Below are 13,149 nucleotides of genomic sequence, written 5' to 3' on the forward strand. Positions count from 1 at the left end.
GCGGGCGGAGAAAAGGGAGGGCGCGAAGAAGGGCGCGTCCCCCTCCCGCCGCCGTGCCTGAGGGGAGGGGGCGGGCCCCGCGCGCTGCAGGCGGGGCGGGGCGGGGCGGGGCTGCCCCGCGGGGGGCACCTGCGCGCGGCCTCGCGCCTTCCCGTCCCGCCCCCGCCGCTTCCGAGGGCCAATCACAGAGCGGGCGGAGGGGTGGGGCCGGCCAATCACAGAGCGGGCGGAGGGGCGGGGCCTCCCATCCCATCCCATCCCATCCCATCCCATCCCATCCCATCCCATCCCATCCCATCCCATCCCATCCCCCCGGCGGCGCCCGCCCGCCATTCCCGTCAGCGCGGCGCGGGCAGGCAGGGTGCGTGCATGGCGTTTATTAGTGACAGGCCGCCGCGGGGCCGGGGCCGCCCTGAGGGGCAGGAGGAGGAGGAGGAGGAGGGGGACTAGCTGCAGTATTTCTTGGTGTCCAGCTTGCTGTGCTGGGGGTTGTAGGGCGCCTTGGCGAAGCACATGGCAGCGGTGCGGTCGCAGTTGCAGATGAACATCGCGCACTCGTTGTTCTTGCCTGGAGGAGAGAGCAGGAGCGGTCAGACCTTGCAGCTCTTTCACCGGCCATGACAGGGACTCAGGCAGGCGTTTCTGCTGCCAGGGTGCAGCCATTCTACTGCTGCCATCATTTTGAGGGTGCATGTGCTTCTCCCTGTTAACCCCCAGCCCCAAAGCTGTGTGCTCCAGCCCAGTAATCTCCTTGCTTCCTTCCCTGCCGTTCTATTTGCCATCCTACCTGCTATTTATCTCCGTTCCAGAGCACTATAAAAGCTCCACCATTAGAGATGTCCAGCAGAAGCTGTGTAACACTGCCCAGTTTAGCATGCTGATTAAATCCTGCCGTACCACAGAAAAGTACCACAGGGACTTAATTCCCTGAAGAGGGGATGGGCTTCCCGATGTACCACCATACCATTTATCTTCATAAACTTTTAAGTTCTGTGCTATATGGAGAATATTCACTCCGGTGCCCTGGTGATGTGCCCCGTTTCTAACAACCAGCCCCCCTGGTAGGGATTTGCACTGCACCTGCCTGCCGCCAAAGCACAGAGTGTAACGCAGCCCCTTTCTTCAGAAGAGAGGCTGGAGTAATATTTGAAGTGGATTGACATGAAAGTGGACATACTGTTACAAGTAACCTGCCCGTCGGAGCAGCTGAAGCTGTACAACTTTGTGTAGGGGTTGTCCAAGAGGAATCTGCATGATTTTAGTTTCTTTGCCTGCGAGTAGCATTCATCATGTACTTGACAGCACCTGGGACACAAAGAAGAAAAAGTCAGAAAATACCAGAAATGCAAACTCAGCTGATGTGTAAGACACATGAATACGCTAGTACTGCTTTCACAAGGCACTGAACAAAAAAAAAAAAGATACCCAGTGATAAGAGGGCCGTCACGAATGACCCCAAAGGGACTTGGTTCTGCCAGCTAATGGTCCAAGAGGTGTCTGGTACACATCTGCTTACTAGAGCATCTTCACAGTTGTCTATTGGACACAGGGAAAGCAAAAGCCAGCATTTACCCTACACACCGCGTCAGTGCCCGGTAGCTGAAGAGCTAACAGCTGACACAATTCACTGCATCTTGGCTATCAGACTTGTGTGATCTCTAAACTGCCCAAGCCACTTCTCAGCATTTTGCAGCTCAGCCCTGCACGTGGTGATGGTTGTGCGCTGGGCAGTGTGTGCAGAGCTGCGTTTGGGCTGCTGGCACAACACTGCTGAAAAAAAAATGCTGTAATGAGTGCAGTGAAGCGGCCACCGAAGAGAAAACAGAGTTGTTGGGATTACATTTTACCTTAGTAACAAGGCATCAAGGTGTGATACTACACATCCTTTCTTCCTTGAATCGGTTTTTGAGAGAAAGCTTCATTGACAGGAGACGGAGTTTTGTGAACATTTATAGACAGGGCCAGCTGAGACTAAGCTTGCGTGCAGAACCATGAAAGCACAAGCAAGGAAAGAGGTTTGTAAAAGCAGAGTCTTATAAACCTGTCAAGCTCATCCACAGGAGTCCCGCTGCCTCCCAAGCCACAGTAGCAGCCGTAGTCAGAAAACTCCAGCATAGGATGGCTGCCGGGGATGGTGCATTTGATCATGCTCCGGAGCTCCCACACAGCCCGGGGTGAGAGAGCAGCGCTGGCTGCACCCACTGAGAAGAGACACAAAGGTTAGTGTTAGGCAAGGTGTTACCATCCAGGGGGGCAACGAGTGCCTCCTACACACCAGACAGCAGGAAAAGCAGGGCCAGGGTCTTCATTCTCAGAGGATTTGACAAACTGGTGCTAAAGAAAAGGTGGCTCTTTATACAAGCAGCTCACCTTGACATGGGTATGAGATAAACAAGCCAGTATTTATGTTACTAAATGCAGACTTCTTCCATCAGAGGATGTGGGCAGCAGGTTGTGACGTGACCAGCTGAAGGCCAGTGGAGTTAAATATATGAAAGCCAGAAAAGCAAATATTTGGTCTCTAGATTCTTGCTATTAAATTCTTTTAATGCTACTATTAGAAGCCAGCCTGAAAGATCTGGACATTTTTAAGGGCTCTCTACTAAAACATGGTAGCAATGTGGTAGTTACACCGGGACTTGCTGACATATAATAACCACCCTACTAATACTGGCATCCTCTCTTTATGGTATCCCACTTACCACTAATCCTGTATCTCCTCATGGATTCTCCTGGCCTAATTCAGAGAATAAGGTACAAGTTATCCACTCACCCCAAATGACCATTTGACAGGAGCTCAACTGAAAAAAATCCAAGCTGTTTTTACTTTGAAACCATAGAGGAGGAGGTACCACTAGGCAAGAAACAGGAGCCAAGCAACCTGGAAAGCCTCTGTATCTGTCCCAAGCAAGGAATAGTGTCTGTTTTCACATGACCTTGAGGGAGTTACACTGGAAATTAACTGGGCTTAGAAGTTTCAACATACACAGCAGACTTCAGCAGCTTAGAGACAGCAGTTTCTCTTTCTCCAGCACCAACACAGAACCCAGTCAGGCCCTCTGGTTCTCTATGCCAAGGCATGAAGCAAGTTGGGAACCTTGAAAGAAGATCAAAAAATGGGTAAGAAAAAGCTTCCTGGAGGCAGCCAGGGGTACGTGCAAAATACTGCACTCATATTTAGCTGCCCTAGACTGCTCATTTGGTAGTCAGAGTCTGCATTTATTTGTAAAGCACCAAACAAGCCTTGAATCTTTAAGAGCAGAAGAAGAGGCAAAACCCACCTTTCCGCAACAGCCTAATATACCAGGGTGCTTGTTCAGGAAACTGAGGGTTCACCACCCTTCAGTAAGTTCAAATGCATGTTTCTGTAAGAGGTGATGAGGACATCTTCCCCCTCATAGGGTGCCCATAGTATCCACAGAATGCTGACATATCCATAGGACAGCTAGTTAAAGCTAGACATGCTGTTGAACAACCAGAGCCATTCCCACTTCTTTGACCTCTCACAAGCTCGCTGATTCTCTGGGATTCCCCACTCACAGGTTGCCTAAAGCCAAACAGATGCCGAGTTACAGGTTCAAGATTCTCGTGTCCTAATAGAAGATTGAATGAACACTAAAGGCTGATGTAAAGGACAGTCCATACCACAGTTTGGAAAAAAAAGAATTTAATCTTTTGCCCACAGATCAATCTGCTGACTTTCCCTTCAATATCCATTCAAGTGTTCTTTTCTCCTTTGCTACTTTTGCCACCTTTACTCTTCTTTAAATTAGTATTTCTCCGTTCTCTTACCTATGAACCTTAAGACTCTGTGATTCCTTCTTCCTCACATCTCAAGGTCTGATTTATTATTGATGTTGCCAAGAAAACTTCTAATAAACTGGCCTTTAAAATTCACAAATCAAAAATACTGTCATATTTTGGATTTCATACCTTTTAATTCAACAAGAGGATCACCAAGTGTGAGAAAGTGAGCATGTGAGCATTACAGAAGCGCCTCATGAGAAAAAACCCAGCAGGGTAAAGATTTTTCCACCAATGCTATTTTTGGTTTCCTTGAACCCGTGCTGCATACAAAGCCGCTGGTCCTCAGTATGCTTGTGAGGACATCCCAACTTACAACTGGTTCCTAAACCTACAGACTTGAGCCTTAAATTATTAAGGCTTCTGTATAATTAGACCTGCTGCACAGGGTTCCCTACTGTTTCACACTGTTAGAGTTCACCTTTCTCTTGTAGTCTTGTCTGTTAAGGACTTACCTTCCCATCTCCACATTTTACTTTCTTAGATCTAACCTCCTTCGTCCACCATAGCCATTGAAACCAGAGCATCTGAGCCAAACTTCTAAGCACCACACTATCTTCTCCTTTTCTGAACCTACAAATATCTATACAAAACCTCTGTAACGCAGAGAAAATACATGATCTCTATTAAAACCAGATCTGCCTCACATGATAAACTGGGCCACTGCCAAAGTCTGGGAGCAGAATACAGAGTCAGAGCCCTGCCTGGGGCTTTTATCCTAATGGCAGGATGCGACTCCTGCCAAGTCCAAGTTCACCTGAAATCTCCTCCATTTGAAAATCTCCCACCCCCAAATAATGACAGAGAAGGACAGTTTTCAAATAATTTATTAGGAATTTAAAACTGAAATCTGGAAAAAGGGTTACAGGTGTGGAGAGAACAAACATTGGAGTGTAATAACTTACTGGCTTAAAAACACAGCTTTATTTCTTTTAAAAAAAATGCCCACCCTGAAACCGGAGCCCCAGCCTCCAGGCAGTGGCAGCACTGGCCAGAGAGTGAATCACAGCCCAGCAGCAGCACAGCTGGCCTTGGATGTCTGGAGGGGGCACGGAAGCAGTTCAGCGCATATACCAAGAGGGAGGAAAGCGCTGTCCGCAGACCCAAATTTGAAGTATATAGAATAAAAATAAACCCAATAAAATGCAGCTCTTCTTTAATTAGGAAATATTTAAAAAAACAGACATACAGACTCTTGTCTCAGTAACAAAAATTATTGCTTTGTGTTTTCAGTACTGATCTGTTAAGTACCCTCTTACCTAAACAGAACTCTCCAAACGCATCGCCCAGGTCAGGACAAGCTCCGGCAGATGGGGGAGGGATGGAAGAGAAAAAGGGCCCCATGGGCCCTGTGGCCCTCCCAGTCCTTTTCTGAACGCCCCTCTCCCTTACAGGGGCTCAGTTTGGGGGAAGAGAGGGAATGATTTTTAAAACTTAAGATGAAGCTGTTATTTCCCTGGGAAAAGAGTTTGGCTGCATCTTAATAAAAGGCTTAATCACCCCCCTTAACAAGGTCTTTGGTTCACTGAAATCCAGACCCAAACCTGCCCCGGGTACTCCTGCTGGAGGCTTCCCCTGGCAGAGCGCTTGTTAGCAGGGGCCTGGACCATGCCAGGGGAAGCCCCAGCAGGTTCTGGAGAAGGGACCAGATCACGCCCACACAGGACAACGGACAAATTCCCACAGTCTTCAGAACACAGAGTAAAGCAAACGGGAAGCTGCAATTCTATAATTCATATAATCCCTGAGAAGCCCTTAACCCGCCCCCAAATCACCACCCTAATGCTTTTCTCCCCCCGTTAATGACTCCCCAACCCAACGCCCTGCCCTTCAGAGAACAACCACCCAAATCTCCCCCTGGCCCTGGCCAACACCCCTTCCGATACCCTCGCCTCCGGAGGAGGATCCCCTTTCCCCGGAAATCTTGACGCAAGCAATAGTGTTTGGAGAGTGAATTCCTTTCAAAGTAACCAAGACAAGCAATGGCGGTAAAGCCCTTTACCTAAAGCCAAACCAGAGGCTGGCACTACGGAGCCCAGGGATGGAGTCTGTACATCGAGCAACTGGAAGCAGCTTTAACCCGCTCAGCAAAACAGCCGATAGCCGGTACGTTTCACCCCCAACCCCCCCCCCCCGCCCCCCCTTTCCATCTCATCAGAGGTCTTAAAATCTTACAGTAAAAGGTGTACAAAAAAAGAACGGAGTCCTGTCAGGATTCTGCTGGAGAGTATTGCTCACACTGCTGCACCAAGTCCAGGACCTGGAGCTGCTCCTTGGAGCCAGGCTGCAGGCGGCAGCCAGGTTCAGCTCGCGATATTTACATATTATACAGGAGGAAAAAGAAAACCCCACGTAAAACTAAACCTAGGAAAAAAAAAATTCTTTCAGCTGTAAGGATAGTGTTTTTCACTTAGCAAAATATACATTTGTTTTGTTCCATAGCGATGTCCAACGTTTTCGGATCCTTGGAGTTTCACACTTTTCAAAGCCTCACATTTACAAAACAGAAACAATTAAAAACAGTTTCTTTAAAAAAAATAGAAATACATCAGTTCCTCTCAGCCTTTGCTCTCTCTGTGTCTCTTTCTTCCCTTCAGAACTGCATTCTTGTTACATACCGTGCTTTAAAAACACTGACGACAACAACAACAGAGTTGAAAATATTCAAAACAGTTTCAAAGCCAAATAAAAATACTCCTCAATAAAAACTACCTAACACAATCACAAAGCCAATTCATAAAATATGTCTACTAGCTCGGGAAAGAGCAAACAACAAAAAGAAGGGGTAGCCCCAAAAAAAGATAAAAAAATAAAATAAAAAAATAAAACTAACAGCTAACAAAATAAATAAAAGAAGAATCGGTGGGCTGGGGGCAGGGAGGGGGGAAGCGTAAACCGTCGGTGGTTAGTAAGAAAGCGAGATGATCTCCTCGGGTTCAGTCCAGTGTGGTCTGGTCAAAGGGAGAGATCAGGGCAGGGTGGCAGGAGCCTGGCAGCCAGCCGGCAGTGTGCAGTTTGATTCAAGAAAAAGGTAACCTTGGCTCATCCCCCGAGGCTCACCAGATCCTCCAGCCGCTGTCCTCGGTTAGGTCACTGGGGAATCTGCGGGACACAGCAGGGGAGGGAAGGGACAGGATCTAGAACAACCAACAGCTTTTCTCTTGGGGTTTTCTTCCAGTGTGATCTGACAGAAAGACTCGATACCCAAACCTGCCCCAACACAGACTCGCGCTGCATCTCGCTGGCACAGCGACGGGGCACAGCAGAGATGCTTGCATCTTTAATGGCAATGAGCAGGCCTGGGCAACAAGGCCCCACACGCCGTGCAGCCGGCCTGCCCGGACCTGTGGCACTCCTGGCCCCCGGGAGCCCTGTGGCGTAGCAGGGTCCAGCCGTTCCTCCAGCACTGGGCTCAGCCCTGACAGGCTGCCAGGGGCTCCTGTCCGGACAGTGTTCCCTGCAGACTTTTGCTTTCCTTTCTGAAAAATTGGGGGGGGGGTTAATTTTATTTTTAAGCCAGCTAACTTCAGCCACATTTGCAAAGCAGAGACCATCCATCAGTTCCCTCTCAGGCCCATCCGAGGATCAGAAACAGAACTGATCAGAGTCAGATTTTCCTTCTGCTCTTTTCCCAGGCAGGAGAGGAAAAACCTCACTCCCCAGAGACAGCAGTCCCAGCAGCAGTGGGACTACTGCTAAATGGAGGAGGCTTCCCCAGCCATGCGGGTGAGCCAAGGCTGTCTCTCAGCTCCTCTCATTACCCATCTCTGTTCAAAGCTCTCTTACCTCCTGCCTCCTTGGTCCCCAGCTTCAGTGATACCCATTGGTAAAAGCTGTTGCAATCAAGGGACCCTGTGAAGAAAGAGTTAAAACCCCACTCTTAAACAAAAGAAAAGTGAAGGAGAATTACTACCACAACAAATTCAGTCATGGCCCAGATGCCAGGAAAGCCGGTTTCAGTTGGAGGTGCCACGTCTAAAGAGCACATCACCCTGCAGGTCACTGCATCAGGGCCAAGACGGGCTCTTGGAATGTCTGGGCCAGATCAGGGAAAGGTCTGGAGATCAGGATCTTGAGTGGTGGTCAGGGAGAGCCAGCGGAGGCCAGGGATGCGGGCTGCATGTGAACTGCTGCATTCCGCCCCGGCCATCTGTGGTCTGGGGCTCAGCGGTGGCATGGCAAATGCTGCGGCAGCTGGCGTTTAACCAGAAAGCAGGCTGTGGGCTGAGAAGGGGGCCACCCACCGCTGCTCACCTCCATCACCACGTGGAGATACAGCCCTTTCCCCTCTCCATCTTCCTCCCCCTGCGCAGAGCCCAGCAGGGAACACTCACCCCTAGGCTGTGGCCGAAGCCAGTGCTCGGGGCTGGACTGGCAGCGCTGATGTAACTGCTGACCCCTGAGTCCTGGTTGGCGGCTCCATAAAGCTCTGCCATCGGCCCAGGGCTGGTGGTGCCCAGAAATCCACCGGTGCGACTGGGAGTGGAACCTACAGGAGGCAGCAAAACTACGTAGTGAAGATCCCAAAAATGCAACCCCATCCCACCCCCCTCCCGCAGCCCATCGCAAACCTCCGTGACAGGGCACCGCGCTGGGGGGGAAAGTGGCAGTTACCTGTCCCTCGCACCACGGCCGCCGCAGCTGCTGCTGCCGCCATTGGTCCATACGCAGTGAGGGGGATTGCTGGAAAAGAAGGGACAGGCATCTCAGGGGCACTGCGGCCACACGGGAAACTGCTCAACAGGAGCCTTCAACTCCTGCTGCAAAATACCAGGCCCACACAGGCGTACTGGCTTAGTGCATCACACAGGACATCAAAGGATGACAATAGGGAAGTGCACGGCCCTGCATTTATCAGTATCCTTTTGCACAGCAAATGGCCGAGGGCACTCACTAGCCATGCTCTGCTAAGCCCACAGCCTGGAGCAGCTGAGGGCACGGCGTGCAAGAGCTGAACCAGAAGTAAGCAATTTCAGATATCCTGTCACCACTTAGCTTGCAAGATGTGGTTAATCTGAAGCTACAGATCCAGATTTTGGCTGTAAATGTGGAGAAACGCAGCAGCTCAGGGACAGCAGCTGATAGCTCAGCATCCTGAGGCTCAGCCCCTCCTCTTTGTCCCTTGGTAGTATTTTTGAATAACGGTTTAATAGCCTTTTCTCCCTGTTTCTCTACTCTGCTCAAGACACACCATCCTCCGCACTCTGAGTTTTGCTCCCAAACTGCTCAAACCCTTGCTGTTCATTGTAGAAGAGCAGGAAACACATACCTAGGGAGCAGGAACTAGAAATGACTTAATTAAAACAGTAAGTCTTAATTTATATGTAGCAGTTCTAAGTCCCAACTCTACTGCCACAGGCATCCAGCCCTCGGGGCAGGAGGCATCTAGCCAGTATGTTTCTCTTTGCCCTTAAAATGACTAGGTCAGCATTTCATGCTTGAATGTGAAATTCACTGTGATTCTGTTTAGAGCACCATAAAAAGAGGTCAGAACAAATCAATCGCGTCAAGGCTGAAACCCAGGCTAGCTTATAAGGGAATATTTAGTAGCAGGCACCAGGCTGTTTCAAGCAAACGTCATATGAGGCTTATATCTGGGTTAGCCGCTCATTACAGGCCCTGGGCCAACATGAGCGTGTTGCTGCTTCGCATCTCCCCCAGAGATGCTGTTCTGGGGAGGAAAGGCTGCTGGCAGCCACCCTCCTGCCCCACCATCGCTTCAAGTCCCTAACACACAGCTGAATAAACGCAGTTTTACTGAGAAAGATCAGGTCTTCTCAAAAAGACTTCAGTTCTTTTTCCAGGAAAAACCCTTCTTGCCTTTGCAGTCTATCTACTGAGACACCAGGTTTGCGCTGTTGATGACAAAGCACCTGCATGTTCGCTCCCCGCGTGCTGGAGCAATCATCCCTGCTTGTGCCATCCCCTCATCTCAGCTCCACTTGCCAAGCCCATAAAGCGCAGCCCATTTACGCGCACGCATCCACTTGAAGGCACAAGGGCCCTCGAGCACTGCACAGCTCGCCGGGCCTTTGTAGGAGCGAAGGGGGCCCTGCCCTTCATGGGACCAACTCCAGCCTATACATGGGAATCGCAGCTCTTGGCCTAGCCAAGAGGCTGCACAGTGACTCTTTAACAGTAGGTAAGCGTAACGGGAAGGGAAGAATGCCACGATCCCCAGCTGGTACTTCAGCGAGACACTCAGGACTGTAAGCTAACATGGCACCCAGCCAGGACAGCAGCATTAGTAACTCTTGTTGTACAGAGCCCTGGTGCACCCCAGCCGCCGGTGACAGCCAGGCCCCGGGCGATTCACCTCTGCCAGGAAGAGGCACAGTGAAGCCAGGGGTGGACCTTGGAGGGAAAAGCACTTTGCCAAGTCACCAACATTCCTCTACAAATTTTAGGGGTTTTGCTGAAAAACACATATGTAAATAAACAACTGGACCCCCATCTCCTTTGTTTGGCAACCAAAAGGCTCAGAGGTGGGGGTCAGGTGCTTATGCAGTTGCATGCGTGGTGTCAGGGAAGGGTTTTATTAAGAGGGACCTAGGATTTGGTCTCCCCTACCCTCCTCAGGGCAATTTGTTCATTGGTGGCTGCCAACCTCAGCATCCTCAGGAACAGAGACTCCCTGAGGATTGATACAGTTCTGTGCCACAGAAACTCCCTTTCAAGCCTGTTGGTACTGATAATTCCAGGAGAGCTTCTCAGGAAGCTTTTCCACACCCCCACTGCAGAGAGAGTCAAACCCTGAAACAGGTGGAGGCAAGGTAGTGCTGGAGAGGAGGAACACCACGGAAATGAGGAGCAGGGTGCTACACAAAGCTGCTTTTCTATGACAAAAACCATGGACAGGACAGAGCTGGGGAAAACATGGCCATGGAAGGGAGAGTAGACAGAAGGAGCATCACCTAGAGAGAACACACCACACGCAACCCAGGGACTGAGGATCCAGAGGATATTTGCACTGTGAGGACACTGAACCAAGACTAGTTTCTGGAGAACTGTCCTCTGCCCCCATTTCATTCCACAGTTCCCTACGAGCACTGCAGGACTTTGTAGAGTCCCACCACACTCACTTCTGCCTGGGAAGTCTCTGTGGGAGTAGCTGGGGAGCTGCAGCACCCAGAGCAGGGAGAGCATTCCCTGTGGCCCCTCCTGCACAGGGAAATGGGATTAGAGTAACCAGGAGTGCCCCCACACCCTCTCCCTCCTCCCAGCACTCCAAATCTCATCCTTGCAGCAGCTCAGGTTAAGGTCATTTGTAGACCTTTGAGAAGTCACCCTGCTCTCTGCAGTTTTCCATATCTGGTTTATACCCAGCCTGGGACGAGTTGCTAAAAACAAGGCAAGCAGCAGGAAACGCCATCTAAGGATTATATGCCTTCATCTGGTATGACCTGCATTGCCCCTCCATCTTTCCAGGCCCAGCTCTGGATGGAGCTCGTACAGATGGAAGAGGAAATAAGGAACATTTCCAGTCTAACTGCGCCAGGCTGTGGAGCAGCAACACCACTGAAACAGCCCAAAGCCCCCTTCTCCCCTTCCAGCTTGTGAGTGTAGGAAATGAGCGGGACTGACCTGTGAGCTCAGGGAGGACGGGGGCACTCGGGAGAGGGGTCCGCTCTACACGGAACTCTAAAAACGAAATGCAAGACAGCTTAGGAACTCGTCAAACACCCCGAGGGAGACCCCGCAGAGAGACGGCAGTCGGGGTCTGCTGGGGGAGCAGCCTGCAGCCAGACTGCAACCAGACCAGTGTCTTCTTTAAACTAATTTATAAGAGGTGCTGAAAGGTGCTGGACTCCTGCCCTGGAGACTGAGAGGATCCATTTATCCTTAGAATAAATCTGGCCAAGGCAGGGCAAGTGCAAGCTTCACTGTGTAGCCTCAGGTCTGCCCTGGAGCACGGTTCTGCGACCCGTCCAATCTGACCTCTGAGCTGCCGTGCCAGTGGGTGCTCAGGACGTGCCACGCTCATCTAGGATGGGTTTACAACGAGGCACTCGAAGCCTCTATGACTGAGACCCATAAACTGGATTCACAGAGAGCTTCCAGACAGCTAGGAGGCAACAGCAACTTTCAGCCACAGTCAGCCTGGGTTCACCTCAGGCGAAGAGGAAACTTCCCATTCCCAGCCCCTAACATCAAGACTTCATATATAAACCATCACACGGAGGGACGGAGTAAGGAAGGGATGCTTGGAGTTGCCACTTCTCTAGAAAATAGCATGACAGTCTGTTCCCTGAGTGTGCTCTGCCTCGTTCCCCTGCCTCGCAGAGAATGGGAGGGAGAGGAGGCCCCAGAAAGCTCTGAGCAGCTGCAGCACAGCAGGTTCCAGCCATTGATCGCAGAATCCATGTTCTGAGCACATGGCAGGGTTGGGAGCTTGAAACCACCCAGTTTGTGGGGGATCTGCAGCCCAGTGCCTCAGCAGATGCTTTCTGAGGCTTGGAGTGGTCCAGGCACTTTCAGAACACAACTGTAGCATTGCAGGCGCCTGCGTTTGGGTGCCTAGGAGTTCCCTGGCTCATGGAAACCCACGTTTTAAAATTCTGTGCTACTTTCAGAGCGGTGGCAACTCTGGTAAAGAGAGACAGACACAGACAAAGGCAGCGAGACAGGCAGAGCTGCAGGGGCCCTTCTGTGTCACAGCAGCAGCCCTACAGAGGAGGCTAACATAAAGGGCGTCAGAGCAGCCTTGGGCTTTTCCTGCCACTGGAGTGTGAGGATAATCCTAATGAAGGACAGGCTGTTCCCACCTATTCCAGGGCTTCTCCCCTCCCCCTTCCACATCCGTCTCCAATTTACAGAAAGACCAAACAGGGGAAAGGGGCAGAGCCTGGGTCACAGATCATGCCAGGGACTCCCGTCACCTCCAGGCAGGCCAAAAAACCAAGCAGGGAGCACCACTCACCAGGGAACTGGTAAGTGTAGCCAGGTGCAATGCCAGTGTAACTTCGACTCGCGTAGGTGGCAGCTTGGAAGCCTGGATAACCTGCAGGAAGAGAAAAGGGCTCTGTTACTGCAAGCTCGCAGGGTCCACGTCCTCAGTGCCTGGCTGCTCACGAGCAGTGTGAGCATTAGCGTTGGAAAGCATGAATAGGGCTAATAGCATAAACCCCAGGAAATCGCTGGGCAGAGTGCACCACACATGTGAGTCTGCAGAAGGGTTTTAGCAGGCCCATTTTCATTTTCCCCTCACTCCAAACACATTAAGGACATGGAGGTTTCCTTCTCAGAAACTCATAGCTCTGCAGACTAAGGCTTTCTGATGCATCAGCTGGATTTACAAAAAGGAGGAGATCAGGGAGGTGGGGGCATTTGAACGACTGAATAGCT

At 50.8% G+C, this 13,149-nt stretch overlaps 2 protein-coding genes across 6 annotated transcripts in view; both read right to left on the minus strand.

The window, feature by feature from the left end:
* Positions 1-407: 407 nt before the first annotated feature.
* On the minus strand, positions 408-2,309 carry PLA2G1B (phospholipase A2 group IB). Its single transcript, XM_074887369.1, has 4 exons — positions 2,276-2,309; positions 2,042-2,201; positions 1,178-1,305; positions 408-568 (listed from the first exon to the last, which is right to left on the minus strand). The coding sequence occupies exons 1-4, from the start codon at positions 2,307-2,309 to the stop codon at positions 447-449; spliced, it is 444 nt and encodes a 147-aa protein (XP_074743470.1). The 3' UTR covers positions 408-446.
* A 2,304-nt stretch (positions 2,310-4,613) lies between these two features.
* Positions 4,614-13,149, minus strand: part of MSI1 (musashi RNA binding protein 1) — a 30,999-nt gene continuing 22,463 nt past the window's right edge. For 4 of the 5 annotated variants that reach the window (XM_074887113.1, XM_074887115.1, XM_074887116.1 and 1 more), the window contains 6 exons: positions 12,725-12,805; positions 11,389-11,445; positions 8,419-8,487; positions 8,139-8,293; positions 7,591-7,656; positions 4,614-6,906 (listed from right to left, as the gene is read on the minus strand). In XM_074887113.1, coding sequence (XP_074743214.1) covers positions 7,615-7,656; positions 8,139-8,293; positions 8,419-8,487; positions 11,389-11,445; positions 12,725-12,805 — 404 coding nt within the window. In that variant the 3' untranslated portion in view covers positions 4,614-6,906; positions 7,591-7,614. The remainder of the gene's footprint in view (positions 6,907-7,590; positions 7,657-8,138; positions 8,294-8,418; positions 8,488-11,388; positions 11,446-12,724; positions 12,806-13,149) is intronic. The other variant, XM_074887114.1, reaches the window with a different exon arrangement.

The sequence above is a fragment of the Strix uralensis genome, chromosome 17, assembly GCF_047716275.1.
Source record: "Strix uralensis isolate ZFMK-TIS-50842 chromosome 17, bStrUra1, whole genome shotgun sequence".
NCBI classification, from domain to species: domain Eukaryota; kingdom Metazoa; phylum Chordata; class Aves; order Strigiformes; family Strigidae; genus Strix; species Strix uralensis.